Genomic DNA, 17693 nt, shown 5'->3' on the forward strand with positions numbered 1-17693 from the left:
CTCAGCTTTTTTTAGGGGGGATTGCCAAAAAACGCTGATCTGCCTAACATACCACTCTGCCACTCACACGCATAGCAAAAGCCACCTATCGTCTCTCCCCTCACCTATCATCTGTCCCCTTGCCAATCGCCCGCCCATTTGCTGCAGCGAAAGCCAATCAACACCAGCCCTTGCCGCAGCCATCAATAACACACACAATAGCCGCTGACCGTTGGCTCGCAGCAGCAACCAATCCCACTCCCCCCCCCATGCACTACCCGTGTATAAGACGACCCCCATTTTTTAACATAATTTTTTAATAAAATAACCTTGTCTTGTACATGGAAAAGTACGGTATATGTGTGTGGGCACATGAAATGTTTTGTAAATCACCTTTAAAAAAGTAAAGGTACCCCTGCCCGTACGGGCCAGTCGTGTCCGACTCTAGGGTTATGTGCTCATCTCACTTAAGAGGCCGGGAGCCAGCGCTGTCCGAAGACACTTCCGGGTCACGTGGCCAGGGTGACGAAGCTGCTCTGGCTAGCCAGCACCAGCGCAACACACGGAAACGCTGTTTACCTTCCCGCTATAAAGCGGGTACCTATTTATCTACTTGCACTTAGGGGTGCTTTCGAACTGCTAGGTGGGCAGGAGCTGGGACCGAAAGACGGGAGCTCACCCCGCCACGGGGATTCGAACCGCCGACCATACGATCGGCAAGTCCTAGGCACTGAGGTTTTACCCACAGCGCTACCCGCGTCCCTTTAAAGGTGGTATAAAAATAATCACCTTTAAAGGTGGCATAAAAATAAATTTCCTCTCATCATGATAAACCATGGTTTGTTGTGACATACAAACACTGCTATTGTGAGACAATTCTGGTTTGGTTTTTTAAGTGTACATTTAGCCAGAAGAACAAACCAGACTTATTAAGATTTATGTATATATACCACCTCTCCTCGGAGATACTCAAGGTGACGTGCCTAGGGAGGGATTCAACATTGCACTAAGCTAATCTGTTCCATCAGGGCAAGCATTTCTGTTTGCCAGATGGAACAATCACCCCTCTCTTCCCTCCACATGCCGTTTTGGGGGTTATCTTGGACCCCTCCTGAGCCAATTTCTGGAAGCACAGGGTAGAAAGAAGTCCCATTGCTCAAGCAGAATGCCTTGTGCTGGGGTTCCACTGCTGGGACTCATTAGTAGAATCCCACCCGTAATTCTGTCCTCCCCATTTTATTCTCACAAGAACCTTGCAAGGTAGTTATGCCATCAAATGCCAACAGTGTCCTTCAGCTCTCTATATTGGACAAACAGGCCAAACCTTACGCCAAAGAATAAACGGACATAAATCTGACATCAAGAATCACAAAACAGAGAAACCAGTAGGAGAACACTTCAATCTCCCAGGACATTCTATACAAGATCTCAAAGTAGCTGTTTTACTACAAAGGAATTTCAGAAATAGACTGGAAAGAGAAGCTGCTGAATTGCAACTCATTACCAAACTTAAAACCATGGAGAGACCTGGCCTGAACAAAGACATTGGATTCTTATCTCATTATACATGACTAAGCCATTTTTCACCTTCTCACCCATTGCCTTTTCCTGTAAGACCTATTGCAGTCGTTAAGAGTCGTCAACAGGCTCATCTCAGCTACCTGCCTATCTCCCATTCCCACCACCCTTCTGAGTAATACCCCTCCCCACCTTCTCACTATATAGAAGGATCTGGCAACTTCTGTTTCAGTGTATCTGAAGAAGTGTGCATGCACACGAAAGCTCATATCAAGAACTAACTTAGTTGGTCTTTAAGGTGCTACTGGAAGGAATTTTTTTATCTTGCAAGGTAGGTTAGGCTGGGAGACAGTGACTGCCCCAAGGTTAGCCAGTGAGCTTCATGGTCTCACAGGTCCTAGTCCAACAATCTACCGGTAAGCACTACACCACACTGTCTTATATTACCGAGGAGGCAGGCTGTGTGCCTAACAACAACCAAATCAAAACAAAACACTGTACCAATGGAGCCATATTTATTTGTTTATTCCTATCTCGCATTTGAATGTTTCCTTCCAGAGAAGCTCTGACTTGAACATAATTAATTGTTAAAGAATACAGCCAACAGAAAATGAAGTTCTTTCAGTAGCTAATTATGAGAAAATTCAAAGACCTGTTCTTCAGTGTATACATATTAATGATGTGTCCTTAACCAGAGGAAGACTGCTAATTAAGAAAAGCTTAGCAGTTGCTTTAAAACAGGAATGTTAACATATGCAAATGAGTCATATGGTCTGATTTCTTTGTCGCCTCTTTTAGTTGGGGATTATACCATTTACGGGAACAGATTAAGCAAACTGGGGCCATTGTAATAGTACATATGAGAAGGAAGCCCCAGGATCCAGTCTCAAGAGAGGCAAATCACTAATGTAAGGCTGCCCTCTTCTGTCCAAAAGATGGCATGGAGCTGTCTACAGTGGTACCTCAGTTTAAGAACAGTCCGGTGTAAGAACGATTTGGTTTACAACTCCACAAAAGCGGAAATAGTGTCTTGGTTTGAGAATGGTCATAAATCTGACATCAGGAATCGCAAGACAGAGAAGCCAGTAGGAGAACACTTCCACCTCCCAGGACATTCAATACAGGACTTCAAAGCAGCTGTCTTATTACAAAAGAATTTCAGAAATAGACTTGAAAGAAAAGTTGTTGAATTACAACTTATCACTAAACTGAAAACTATGGAGAGACCTGGTCTTAATAGAGATATTGGATTCCTGTCTCATTACATATGCTAATAATCTGCATACTATCCCTTGCTTTTTCCTTAGGACTAATTGCAGTCGTTAACAGTCCTCAACAGGTTTACCATACTCATTTAGTCAATCACCCATCTCCTACTACCCTCCTGAGAAAAACCCCACCCTCCCACTATATATAAGGGTCTGGCGACTTCTGTTTCAGTGTATCTGAAGAAGTGTGTATGCACACGAAAGCTTATACCCAAACTCAGTTGGTCTCTAAGGTGCTACTGGACAATTTTTAAAATATTTATATATATATATGGTTTGGCGGGTGGCGCTGTGGGTTAAACCACAGAGCCTAGGGCTTGCCGATCAGAAGGTCGGCGGTTTGAATCCCCGTGGCGGAGTGAGCTCCCGTTGCTCGGTCCCTGCTCCTGCCAACCTAGCAGTTCGAAAGTACGTCAAAGTGCAAGTAGATAAATAGGTACCGCTCTGGCGGGAAGGTAAATGGCATTTCCGTGCGCTGCTCTGGTTCGCCAGAAGTGGCTTAGTCATGCTGGCCACATGACCCGGAAGCTGCACGCCGGCTCCCTCAGCCAATAAAGCGAGATGAGCGCCGCAACCCCAGAGTCGGCCACGACTGGACCTAATGGTCAGTGGTCCCTTTACCTTTACCTAAGAACAGAATCCAAAAAGCAGAAGGGCTCCAGTGGCAGGAGGCCTCATTAGGGAAAGTGCGCCTTGGTTTAAGAGCGGTTTTGGTTTAAGAACAGACTACTAGAATGGATTAAGTTCATAAACCGAGGTACCACTGTATATTCATTCTTATATAAACGGCCTCAGTCCTGTATACCTGAAGGAGCGTCTCCACCCCCATCATTCAGCCCAGACACTGAGATCCAGCGCCGAGGGCCTTCTAGCAGTTCCCTCATTGCGAGAAGTGAGGTTACAGGGAACCAGACAGAGGGCCTTCTCAGTAGTGGCGACCGCCCTGTGGAACGCCCTCCCTTCAGATGTCAAAGAGATAAACAACTACCTGACATTCAGAAGACATCTTAAGGCAGCCTGTTCAGGGAGGTTTTTAATGTGTGACATTTTAGTGTATTTTTGGTCTCTGTGGAAGCCGCCCAGAGTGGCTGGGGAAACCCAGCCAGATGGGTGGGGTACAAATAATAAATTATTATTATTATGAAATGTATAGACTTTGGGTGCAGTTTATTTGAAAGTCCTCTGTTAATATAAAAAAATTCCTTCCAGTAGCACCTTAAAGACCAACTAAGTTAGTTCTTGGTATGAGCTTTCGTGTGCATGCACACTTCTTCTTCTTGTATCTGAAGAAGTGTGCGTGCACACGAAAGCTCATACCAAGAACTAAATTAGTTGGTCTTTAAGGTGCTACTGGAAGGAATTTTTTTATTTTGACTATGGCAGACCAACACGGCTACCTATCTGTAACTGGATCCTCTGTTAATGTAACAGCAAACGTAATGCCGTCCAGATGGTACTGCAGTAAAGCTCTCATTATTCGTGACCATTGTCCCTAACCATAAGCCATGCTTGCTAGGGCGGAGGACAGTTGTGGTGCAGTAATATCTGGAAGACATCATGTTCGCTTTCCCCGATTTAGCAGATTGAAAATTCCAGGGCAGTTTCCCCCAAACTTATGAAGAATATATGAAGTTGCCTTATACCTAGTCAGGTACATGGCTTATCTAGCCCAGAACTGCCGACTCATCGCAGAGCTTTTAGGCATAATCACAAAAATGCAATGCAAGTCAATACTTCTGTATATAGAGAGCTGCCATATACCATTGAGTCAGACCACTAGATGCATCTCACCCAATACTGTCTACTCTAACAAACAGCAACTCTTGAAGGTCTTCAGCATAAAGCTGTCTTGCTGCTACAGGTCCTTTGATTAGAGATGTCAGGAACTGAACCCTGGACTTTATGCATGGGAAGCATGTGCCTTACCAATGAGCTATGAGTCCTCCATTTCTCATCCCACTGAAGTGCTTAAAAAAATCAATTATGTTCCTCAATAACTCAAGGCCAAAATGTTTTGTGATCCAGAAAAGTCTAACTGGCATTACCATGCAATAAACCTTGCAGTGCTCAAAGCTGCATTATGCCTCCACCTTGTGGTCAATCGGATTTTAACTGGAAGTTGAAATGGCAAGATAAAGAACGGTGATGTGTTGCAAGAAACACAAACCAGAACTTTGCAAAAGAAAACTGATTGCATTAAAGTTACATCAGACTTTTCCATGGACAATCCTGTGAGCAGGATCCTAGATTCCAGTTTGATCCTGTTTACAGATTAATCCTGGAAGCTTTGGGTAGAACCAAAACTCTGGATTATGTAGGGACTTTTGCTGTTGCTCTAGCAACGTGGTCATGAGATTGCTTCAGAAAGCCAGCCCTTGAGGAGCAAATCTTATGTTGCAATAAGCTTTAAATGTATGCATGTACAGTGGTACCTCGGGTTAAGTACTTAATTCGTTCTGGAGGTCCGTTCTTAACCTGAAACTGTTCTTAACCTGAAGCACCACTTTAGCTAATGGGGCCTCCTGCTGCTGCCGCACCACCGGAGCACAATTTCTGTTCTCATCCTGAAGCAAAGATCTTAACCTGAAGCACTATTTCTGGGTTAGCGGAGTCTGTAACCTGAAGCGTATGTAACCCGAGGTACCACTGCATTTTTAAAGAGGGGTGAAATGGAAACAGCATGTTATTGTGAATATTAAAAAAAACTATTCATGTGCTTCATTTGCTGGTCAGCGACGAAGATTGGTAAAGAACAGCATGTGTTGAAACATCCTGCCAGTTACCCTATGGATACTGAAAGTGGTTTCGTTTTGTCAGCATGTAAACTATTCTAGGCTGTTGGAATCACAATGTGAAAGACAATGGTTGTTTCCAAATAGTGCTAAGTAACTCCCTACATGAGGACTTCTGCATATGGCATGTGACTCCCCTCCCGCTCTCCCCATGTGCTCCCCTAGATATATTCTGAGGGTTCTCCCAACCCTTCGGATCAGATCTGGAGATAATGTGGGATGAACCCGGGGGAGGGGAGGGGAGAAGACCCGTTATGAAAGCGAAAGTTGTTCTGCTCACAAAATTTATTTAGTTAGCTATGGCTCAATATTTTTTCTGTGACCAACAGCATGACAAGATTAATCCAAAATACCTCCAGGAGACTGCCAATCTTGTCCCATTCAGCTGGAGTCATATTTGAAGAATCAAGCAGTGGAGAAAGTTCCAGGATGGTGTAGATAATTCTTTTATTTTGTCTAGAAATGCTGTCAAAGAAAAAAAAACTTTTTATGAAATGAACTATTTTAGTTGCAGCCCCTTTTCCACTGGAAACCTGAACATTGGGCTGTGCATGGTAAGAAAGCCTACAAGGGGATATTGTTGCTATCTGAGGAAGTTCACTCTGTGACACAAATTGAACTTCATAAACTTCTCTTCCTATCTCATCTGTTATTCTATTGAAGAAATCTTAGCCAGTTGAAATATTGGACAATTAAATCTGCATCCAGTTACATGGACCTTCTTTTGCTCTTATGCATGTAAAAAAAAATAAGAGTTCTAAAACCAAAAGTAACCTTTGTTCAAGATGATATACACACAATACAGCAGATACCATAGTAGAAAAAGTATTCCTTCATGAGTAAGACAGAAAAAGGAATACCTCTTCTAACACAATCTGCCAACCACTTTTTTTTCTTTTTTTGTAAATACAGTGGTACCTCGGGTTACATACGCTTCAGGTTAGAGACTCCGCTAACCCAGAAATATTACCTTGGGTTAAGAACTTTGCTTCAGGATGAGAACAAAAATTGTGCTCTGGCGGCGCAGCGGTAGCAGGAGGCCCCATTAGCTAAAGTGGTGCTTCAGATTAAGAACAGTTTCAGGTTAAGAACGGACCTCCGGAATGAATTAAGTACTTAACCCGAGGTACCACTGTAATTGTATTAATTACTACTCCTCTCAGTGGTATGCTGTTATAAAAAAGATAATCATATTCCCAAGGTACTTCTCTAATGAACAGCAAATCTGCTGTCCGTTAGAGAAAGTTACCTGCTGAACTGAAGGTTGGTTAGCAAACTTTCTTTGAATTTTCTGAATGTCTGATATGATTCAATGCAGCGAGTAAGATCGGATTTTTGAAAGCCAAAGCTGCAGATTAATTAGAAAAGCTCTCGGATCCAGGAGAATTAATCATTACACAGTACAATCAAAATATGGACCAAGTAAAAGTGTGGATGAGCATCAGTCAACCCACTGGCTTCTTAGATTTCATCACCCAAACAGTTTCAAACATACAGTATCTCCAACCATGAAGGTTTGAAATTTGCCTTGAAAAGAAATGAAATCTGAGGTGTTCAGGAATCTGATTTCTGACGCATGTCACATCCTATGCTACTTCTGTGCAGCGGCTTATACAAAGCCCTAACAATCGGGTAAAAAGCTAAAAGCACATGCTACTACACAGAAAGTTTCAGAATTCTAAGGAAACTCTTCTTTCCCTAATACATACGGAAGCACTAAGGTGTCATCTCCAAGGTGAAGGCGGGAATACAGATTCGTTTCCTCGGCATATGTTGCATCGTGTAGAATTGGGATCTTCTTCAGGGCCCCTGCTAGCATGTTGGCCTCAGGAGCAAGGCCTGAGAAAACAGAAGGAAGAAAAGAAAAATGTGAATAAAAGAAAATGTTCGTTAATTTCTTATCTGACAGTTGAACCTCCTTATCATCTGCTCAAGGTATATAAGAAAACTGGTTTAAATTCTACAAATACAGCATAGGCTTCTGATATTTATTTATTTATTTGCTTTCTTATTTATTTAATAGCATTTTACACCACTTCTCCAAAACATGTATGAAACTATTTTTTTTGGGGGGGGGGGAAATATACGATGAATTAAAAAAGATGATGGGGATAACTTTTACTAAAAAACCGGAGGCATTTCTATTAAGTATTTTAGATAAAGAGATCCCAAAAAATCTAAGAGAGGTATTTTTGTATGCAACCACAGTATACTTGGTGACGGCTCGTATACTTGGGGCCAAGGGATGGAAAGATCACGAAGCTCCAAAAATAACAGATTGGCAAATCAAATTACAGGAATTGGTGGAGACGGCTCAACTGACTAGGAAACTCAGAGGAAACTCAAAGCAAAAATTAGCGGGAAAATGGGATGTTTACAAAAAATATGTTCAAAAATACAATAATAGTTTTGACTCCGTGCTAGCATTCGAGTGATAAAGGAGGTGGACTACAATTAAGGATTTATTATGTTTTCAGAATGTATTAGAAAAATTATATAGAAAGGTTTATTGTTTTGTGTACATTCGAATGTAAGATAAAACATATGCAAAGGGACTTGACAGGAAGTCAAAGTTGAAGCAAAGATTTTGGAAGATAAAAGGGGGGAAATATTTACTTTCATTATTATCATTTTCTGTGCAGGTGTGGGTGTGTGGGTGTCTGCACATATGTGTGTTGTTGTATGCAATGTTTGGGAGGAAATAAGATGATAAATAACAAATAACAAACTAAATATCGATGTATGTAATTTTTTATTTCTTAATTATATTTAGTGGTAGTATGGCTGTATTGTTTTTTGTAACATAAAACCATTCAATAAAAATTATTTTTTTAAAAAACATGTATGAAACAGCTTACACATATACAAATATTAAATAAATGACATAAAATAATAAGAGCATGGCAGCAGCAAAAAAACAGCAACCCAAAACCTCTGGATAAATGCCTGCAATTTTTATTTATTTTATTTTATACAATTTTAAAAGATTGAATAGTAAATAACAAGATGACAAAAAATAGCAGCAATCTCAAGACACCATAAAGGCTAGCTCCTCGAAATGTTGTGCTAATTGCATAAGGTTAAAACTTGTATACAAATTTGTGCACCAAAAATTAGACACAGATCATGTTCATACACTCTTAAATTATATCTTAAGTTGTGCATCTGCCATCCCTTATGGTGGCAAAAAGACATATACTCCAAGGCTGGAAGGACAAACACCCACCATCTACTACTCAATGGTCTTAAGAGCTCACTGTGTGGGATGTGAAACTCAAGAGCAGTCAACTCAAGTACAACTTCCCTAGAGCAGACATAAAAGGGGATGTCTGGACCAGCCAATCAGAACTTCCTGTTTCTCCTGTCTGGGACAGACTTCCTCTGCATGTGACTAGAGGTGGGTGTGACCTCACCTGCCCAGGTAACAGAATAGCAGGACTGGTCAGCCATCTCTCTCTCTCTGACTACATTCATCGAAGAAGCAACATCTGCTTAGCCTAAGATGTCCTCTCTTCCAGCCAAGTGAGGACAAAGGGACTGTTTCCTTATGGGATAGTTTCCAGGAGTATATTGCTTTTCTAAGCTAAGTCTGCCTTCTGGGATCCAATTGTGAACAGAATGTGTGAGTAAATTCTTTTTTATACTTTTATAAAAAGAGTGGTGCATGCTCTAGTTATCTCTCGCTTGGACTATTGCAATGCGCTCTATGTGGGGCTACCTTTGAAGAGGACCCAGAAACTACAACTAATCCAGAATGTGGCAGCTAGACTGGTGACTGGGAGCGGCCGCCGAGACCATATAACACCGGTCTTGAAAGATCTACATTGACTCCCAGTACGTTTCCGAGCATAATTCAAAGTGTTGGTGCTGATCTTTAAAGCCATAAATGGCCTCGGTCCAGTATACCTGAAGGAGCGTCTCCACCCCCATTGTTCTGCCCAGACACTGAGGTCCAGCACCGAGGGCCTTCTGGCGGTTCCCTCACTGCGAGAAGCCATCTTACAGGGAACCCAGGCAGAGGGCCTTCTCGGTAGTGGCACCCACCCTGTGGAACACCCTCCCACCAGATGTCAAAGAGAAAAATAACTACCAAACTTTTAGAAGACATCTGAAGGCAGCCCTGTTTAGGGAAGCTTTTAATGTTTAATAGGTTATTGTATCTTAGCGTTTTGTTGGAAGCCGCCCAGAGTGGCTGGGGAAACCCAGCCAGATGGGTGGGGTATAAATATATTGTTGTTGTTGTTGTTGTTGTTGTTGTTGTTGTTGTTGTTGTTGTTATTACTACTACTACTGACTGTGTCATGTCTATCTTTTTATGAGGGACTAAATGGGGAATTACCAACAAAACCTATTATAGAGGCTTTAGCGAGCCTGAGCAAACGTATCTGCTGTGTAAGTTTAAAAAGGGGAATGTTACTCTGCTAAACTGTGGAACTTGTTAACACAAGTTGGAAAGGATATACAGTGGTACCTCGGGTTACATATGCTTCAGGTTACATATGCTTCAGGTTACAGACTCCACTAACCCAGAAATATTACCTCAGGTTAAGAACCTTGCTTCAGGATGAGAACAGAAATTGTGCAGCGGCGGCGCAGCAGCAGGAGGCCCCATTAGCTAAAGTGGTGCTTCAGGTTAAGAACAGTTTCAGGTTGAGAACAGACCTCCAGAACAAATTAAGTTCTTAACCCGAGATACCACTGTAATCAAACAATATATGCTCTCCTGCATCCCTGAACATTCCCACACGCTGCCTTTTCTGTTTGAACACAGCTTATAATAGTGGTTTATAAGCATGATATCATTTAGATATGGACTGCCTATATTAATTTGTGGTTTCAAGCGTTTCCCTGGCACCCCCAAAAGAGCCAATTTTGGGGGTGCACAGGATGCAAAGGCCCCATTTCACAAGCAGATATTGTTGCACAGAGCTTCCACAAGACAGGTCATATTAGGTGAATCCTACACTATTAAGTTTAAATTATGATGGAATATTGTTAATGTTGTTGTTAATGTCAGCTGGCAATTTATTTTATTTTTATTTGCTTTTGTTTATGTTATGTTTGGGGGGGGAATATTTTTTTAAATAAGATTAGACATAGCTGGCCCATATGCCCAGGATGCAGGTATTCATGTAGGACAGAAGCTAAAGTCAAGGTTAGAGGTTTCTAAGAGAACACTCCCTAAAAGGGATGGGCTTGCAGGGAAACCTAACTTCACCCACTTTGCCACATTTCACTAACATCTGAAGTGTTTGCTAAGGGCAGTGCTCACAATAAACATGACACACGCAGCTGTTGCAATCCTCTGCCTAAATTAGAAAGGAAACAAGGAGGGTGAAGCTGCTTGAAAACCTCCAGAGGCAAGTATCAAGCTTTTTGTGGGGGACAGGTTACTGTCTGTAAACAGAAATAAACAATCCGAATGGTAAACTGGGAAATGTGTGTTTCAAATCTGAAATAACTAAAATCTACCTGCAGTCTTAACTTCCATAGAACTTATACACGGAAAATGAAAGTTGGATCAAGAAGCTAACTGTTTATTAATGATTGACACATAAGCCCTTGGGCAAAGACACATAAACATCCAGTTCCACTGCAGATAAAATAGCTGTTTCCTTAATGTATTACAGATCGAGTCATCTGTGATGAAAAATGCAGATAAGAAAAACAGTGTAACGGCAAATGAATGTTTATACTCTACATTGGATCCCATTGATTTCCTTGCAGGACTTTACTTCCAAGTAAACACACACAGAATTTTGCTACATGCATAATTTAGGATAGTTGCCATAAGCAGTGATTTTGAGCACATTCATGCGCTAGAATTTCAAGAGCCGAGATCAGTACATACTATTTGCAACTGAAAATAACCTGGAAAATATTGGAGAGAGAAAAATACATTTTGTTTTTGTTTTTCCACTATTAAAAAGTGGGAAATTTTGACAACTTGGCTTAATTTGTTACATCCAGGGATACATCTAGAAATGAATGAAAATTGTACCGTACATTCTTTAATGCAAAATGAATTCAGTGGGAACGTATATTACAGAGCATTCAATGATTCACATCTCAAGTACTACCTCCTTACAAGAAGTGCAAGTTCTGAGAATGTGGAGGTGGGGAAGGAAGTGGCAAACTGACAAACTCTGCACTGCACTTTTGTTTTCAATAGATGCAGCAGACAAGTGTTCGATTTCTAGCTGACTCGCTACACATATGCTTTGTTCCCAACTGATGAAATACATAATGTAAATTGCACAGCTAAGACCAAAGAAACCTTTTCCATGATGTACAGGATCCAGACGGTGCTATACATTTAGAGTCCATCTGAATGATCTCAGTCTGCCTATACCTAGAGTCTTCAGAATAATAATAATTAATAATAATAATAATAATAATACCCCACCCATCTGGCTGGGTTTCCTCAGCCACTCTGGACAGCTTACATTCATATACAGTGGTACCTCGAGATGCAAATGGGATCCGTTCTGCAGCCCCATTCGCATCCTGAAAAGAACGTAAGTGTTCATCGCTTCTGCGCATGACGTCATTTTGACTGCGCATGCGCGAGCGGCAAAACCCAGAAGTAACGCGCTCCGTTACTTCCGGGTTGCCATGGAGCACAACCCGAAAATACTTATCCTGAAGCGTATTTATCCCAAGGTATGACTGTATATGGGATGCGGGTGGTGCTGTGGGTTAAACCACAGAGCCTAGAACTTGCCGATCAGAAGGTTGGCGGTTCGAATTCCCGCTACAGGGTGAGCTCCCGTTGCTTGGTCCCTGCTCCTGCCAACCTAGCAGTTCGAAAGCACGTCAAAGTGCAAGTAGATAAATAGGTACCGCTCTGGCAGGAAGGTAAACGGTGTTTCCGTACACTGCTCTGGTTCGCCAGAAGCAGCTTAGTCATGCTGGCCACATGACCCGGAAACTGTACGCCTGCTCCCTCGGCCAATAACGCGAGATGAGCGCCACAACCCCAGAGTCGGTCACGCCTGGACCTAATGGTCAGGGTCCCTTTACCTTTTTATGACTGTATATAACATACATAACAGAGGTGGGCAATCTGTGGCCCTTGGCCTTCTTCCAAGCGGTCCCAGATTAGCCTCTCACATTTCACCATTCCTTGGAATCAGCACTTCATTGGGTGCCTCTGGGCCATAGCAATCCTGCAATCCAGAATGAATCGTGGAGGCAGGCAGACACATGCACAAGCTCAGAAGCCCAACCAAGCAGTACAGCTGCTTCTCCAATAGATGAGAAGAGCTTTCCAATGCAGCAGATAAGACGGACTAAAATGAGGTTGGAGTTAGGAAGCCCTCTTTTTTTGGAATTGTTGGAGGCATGCCATGCCTGCCCGTCCTCCCACTGCATTTCTGGTGGGGCTTAGGTCCCCCTCTTCTAGGAGTGGTTTTGTGAACTTCCTACCAAGGAAGATTGTTGCTTACTTATCTAAATTCCCTCTGATTCTTGGCAGGGGTGTGTGTGAAAGAGGAGGGGAGGAGTTCCATTGCGCAGGCATAAATCCTTGCCCTGTGACAAGCACATTGAATACCACCCAATGCTTTCCATGTCACCCAGGTGAAAACTCTCTCCTAACAAAGTCTATTACAGAGACAGGACTACCAGGTAAAGAGGGCAAAAAAGCTATTTTTCACTCATTTTGTTTTTATTTTCTCCTTGCCTGTGCTTTTAAATCCCTCTGTACTTCTATACATTTTTTAAATTGCCCATCTAGGCATTTATCTCTTAACTTAAGATCATCACTGCCCCCTCTTGCATCCTTTCTCTCTCCCTCCCAAGGCCAGCCCAAGATATTTTGCCACTTGAGCTGAACCACAGAATAAAGCTACTGACAAATGTAATAAATAAATAAATAATGTAATGCAATATACCGGTAATAGTAACTTTTCCCTTCTGTTAGTTTTCCTTATCTTGATTGCACCAACCCACACCTACCCCATGTTGCTATTTGTTTTTATTTGCTTTTGCTGAGGAAGGAATGCAATCAATCAATTCAGATGAGGAAAATGGAACCATCCTAGGTTGATTCAGAACTATACATGGTTCACAAGCTTTCATTATGAATTCTGTATTTTCAAAGTAACAAGTGGGATTAAGACTAATCAAAGGGTGAGTTGTCTGTTGCATACCCGTCTTAAAATTAATGAACGTTATCCTTAAAAACTATAACAAATTAATGACCTCTGGCAGATCTCTACAATGGAAAGGTATAACGGATTTATGAAATGAAATAAGCACAAGCACAGTATGGTCCACTTCAGCACAAGTAATGTCATACTAAGGAATCTTGACTTTCTCTAAACTTGTAGGATCTCAATCTGTCTCATACATTGCATGTAAACAGTTGAGTTTATCCTTCCTGAAGCAAAATATGAAATAAGATTATTTGTCCCTGTCCTGTTGCACAAAACTGCCCTGTTTTACAAAGAAATGGAGGCTACATACACACTATACATTTAAATTACCCCTAAATCCTGACAACTGTAGTTTACTTCTCCCAGAGCTACATTTCCCAGCACCCTTGACAAACTATAATTCCCAAGATTCAGAGGTGTGTGTGCTTTAAATGTACGGTGTGGACTTAGCCTGACTGAAGCATGAGCTAATGTAATAAATAAAGTTGTCATCTTGCAACCAATGCTCTCCAACGGCTAATAACAAGTAAACAGCACTGGTAGCAACTGTGAAAAGGAAAATGTAATGAGTTTGTCCATAGTAGAAGGAAAAAAGAAAAGAAATGGAGATGGCTCCTTTTACCTAACGGCAAAATACGTAGGAGATCTTCTCACAGAACTCCTAATGTCACTTCTATTTGATACCTCATTTCTGAATTAATAATTACTAATGTGGCTAAGCATACATCAAAGGGATGAAGAATTATCACCTTTTGCCACATTCTAGCTATCCTGATTTTGAAAACCACAGGTCTTGAACAAACTCCACTTTCAAAACCACATTACTGTACACAGATTGATCAGAATGGTTAAAGAGTGGCAGAAGGGTAAACATCCCACTTTTCAGTCTCTGCATTTGTGAAATTGCTGCTCTAAATTAATGGTGATCTGGAGAAAACTGTGACCTTGTAGGTGGAGTTGCAGTAGCCATGCTCTCACATTCTGTGTTTACTAAACTATGTTCCATGGTTTCAAACTCACTAATGCAGATTAGCATCTCAACTTGGGCTATAAACACACACTGAAAGGTAATGAAAATATCCTTTCTCCCAACCAGTATTAACTTGGGTGGGGATACGTTTTTCAACCGAAGGGCCACATTTCCCTACAAACGACATTATGGGGGCCACATGTCAGTGGTGGTCAAAGCCAGAGGAAAATGGGTAGAGCAATGAATGTGAATTTTACCTTTGTGCAGGAGGCTAGTATCTACACATATACTCTATCCCTCTCCATTCAGACACACAAGAAGGATTATCAGACTTCAAAGACACATACCAGCCAGCCAAAAACACTGGAGGACTAGTGAGGGGAGGGCTTGGGGAGAGTTTTGTGGGCCAGACAAAGAGGCTTGAGATGATACATTTCACACCCCACACTCCTGCCTCCACCTGAATTTCCTTATCCTCGCTTTAACTGCTGGGGTTGCAAGTTCAGCAGGATGTGAAACAGAGATGCCTGGGCTTTTTTCAGCTGGAACTCATCGGGACTTAGTTCCGGCACCTCTCAGATGGGCACCACTGCCATTCTAAGAGAACGAGGGAGGTATTCATGGTGAGTTCCGGCACCTCTTTTTCTAGAAAAATAGCACTGGGTGATGCTTTGTGACTTTTGAGCATGTCGTTCTTGGATAAAAGGTCATTAAGAGGTCTACAAATTCTGTTATATAAAGTGTCTCTTTAGCCCAGGGGTTGCAAACATGGCCGTCTCCCGATGTTGCTGGACTCCAGCTCCCATCAACCTCTGTCAGTTTAGCTTGGTCAGTAGTTAAGGATTGTGGGTAATGGAATCCAGCAAAATATAGATGGCACCACATTGCCTACCCCTGGCTCTACCATTTAATAACTGGAATTTCCACAACTTTGAATGCACAAACGGCACCTCACCTAATAACTAAACAGTACATGACCCTTCATGGGCATAGCCAGGGGGTAGGGAGGGGCAGCTGCCCCCTCAAATTAGTAAAAATCACTAAAAATATATAGCTAACTGAGGTTCTGCCCCCCTAACAAAAATCCTGGCTATGCCCATGTGAGCCTTGTTCTCTTCTGCATGTAGCCACTGAAACAAAGGAACACTCTGAGCCATTCTACAAGTCCAAATACCTGCTTGGAGGAAGGAATAAGTAGCCCAATACCCTGAGCTAGAAGAGAAACCCGCACATAGGGCTTCCTCTAGCCAGCTGCGTGTTCACAATCCCCACCTCCCATGTACTACCTGCAACTCTGCACATAACATCAGATGGAGTGTTCTGCCATCCCCCCAAAGCCAGGCTAAGAGCAAATCCTACTCATGAACAAGTTTGGTTTGTAATGTTAGAATCACAGAATTGTAGAGTTGGAAGGGACCACAAGGGCCATCTAGTCCAACCCCTTGCAATGCACTTTTTTTTTTGCCCAATGGGGTACTCGAACCCACCACCCCGAGATTAAGAGTCTCATGCTCCACCAGCTGAGCTATAGAAAATTATTTACTCCCAGGTAAGGTGGGTGAGGGACGCAGGTGGTGCTGTGGATTAAACCACAGAGCTTAGGACTTGCCGATCTGAAGGTCGGCGGTTCGAATCCCCGTGACGGGGTGAGCTCCCGTTGTTTGGTCCCTGCTCCTGCCAACCTAGCAGTTCGAAAGCACGTCGAGGTGCAAGTAGATAAATAGGTACCGCTCCAGTGGGAAGGTAAACGGCATTTCTGTGCGCTGCTCTGGTTCACCAGAAGCGGCTCAGTCATGCTGGCCACATGACCCGGAAGCTGTACGCCGGCTTCCTTTGGCCAATAAAGCGAGATGAGCGCCGCAACCCCAGAGTCGATCACGACTGGACCTAATGGTCAGGGGTCCCTTTACCTTTTAAAGTGTGTGAGGTGAGCATTGCTCTTTGAGGTACTATAAAACTCTGTCACTTTTGATGCAACAGGCTACTGGGTCAACCCCTCTGGAAACTATCAGGCTGAAGTTCAACAGGTGATGGGAAAAGCTTCACCTGCCGAATTCCCACCTGCCGGGACCTCTGCCTGAAGGTGGCGCGGGGTCTTTATTCCCACAGGAGACACGCACAGACCCAACCCTCCATGCTGCCCAGCAAGTTCACTCGCTCACCCTCCGGCTGAGGCACCATCCCGATGGTCCCTCCCGTGTTGATCACCAGCACCCGCGCCTCGGCCACGGCCCCGCAGCCGCCGCCGATCTCGAGGGCCGGAGCGGGCTCGGTGGACGAGAGGGCTCGGCCCAGAAAGCCGCCCGCTTGCGCTGCCTCCGCTGCCATCATGGTCTCCCCTCAAGAGATGCCGCTACCTGGCCGAAAGGGCGAGCCGGTGTCAGAGACGGGCAACGTGCGCATCCATATACCGGCTCAGAAGCGCCGCCCCCTTCCCGGGCTCGCCCGCGCTCATTGGCCGGAGCCTGGACCTGCCTCCGCCTGCGGGGGGGAGTGGGAGGGGGGGAAAGTGTGAGACGAGAGAGAGAGAGACACACAGCCCCCACCCCATCCCGCGCCCGCGCCAAAAAAAGAGGCCGCATTAGGCCGTTGGGGCGCGCTGAGGGCAGGCGGTTGGGCATGCGAGGGGTTTCCTAAGGGAACCTAAAGGGGCTTCGCTCTTAACCCCTGAAAGCCGCTGGCCCGAATGGCTGCCCAAGTGTTTTACCTCCACCACACTAGACTGTCCCCTCAGCAGCGAGGGAAAAACAAAAGGCTGCAAGCGAGAAGTGGTTTATATGAAGAGTGTGTGTGTGTGTGAGTGTGTGTGTACATACACACTTCGTGGGGGAGCAAAAAAAGTAGACGCAGTTTTCCTCCGCTTCCTAATAAGCCCTCTTTGGTATAGAACACCAAAAAAATCTCTTTCTTTAAGCTCAGCCTGTCCTGAGACAGCATCTTAAAAAGCAGAGACATCACCTTGCCAACAAAGGTCCATATAGTAAAAGCTATGGTTTTCCCAGTAGTG

General features: G+C 43.4%; 1 protein-coding gene across 1 annotated transcript in view; it reads right to left on the reverse strand.

Annotated features, from left to right (window-relative positions):
- Positions 1–17059, reverse strand: part of ASPG (asparaginase) — a 66567-nt gene extending 49508 nt beyond the window's left edge. The window contains 3 exon segments of the mRNA XM_083518571.1: positions 5911–6022; positions 7267–7396; positions 16849–17059. Of these exon segments, the coding sequence (XP_083374697.1) occupies positions 5911–6022; positions 7267–7396; positions 16849–17017 (411 nt within the window). The 5' untranslated portion in view covers positions 17018–17059.
- Positions 17060–17693: the final 634 nt, after the last annotated feature.

This window comes from Podarcis liolepis (genome assembly GCF_965112155.1).
Source record: "Podarcis liolepis genome assembly, chromosome: 1".
Classification (NCBI taxonomy): domain Eukaryota; kingdom Metazoa; phylum Chordata; class Lepidosauria; order Squamata; family Lacertidae; genus Podarcis; species Podarcis liolepis.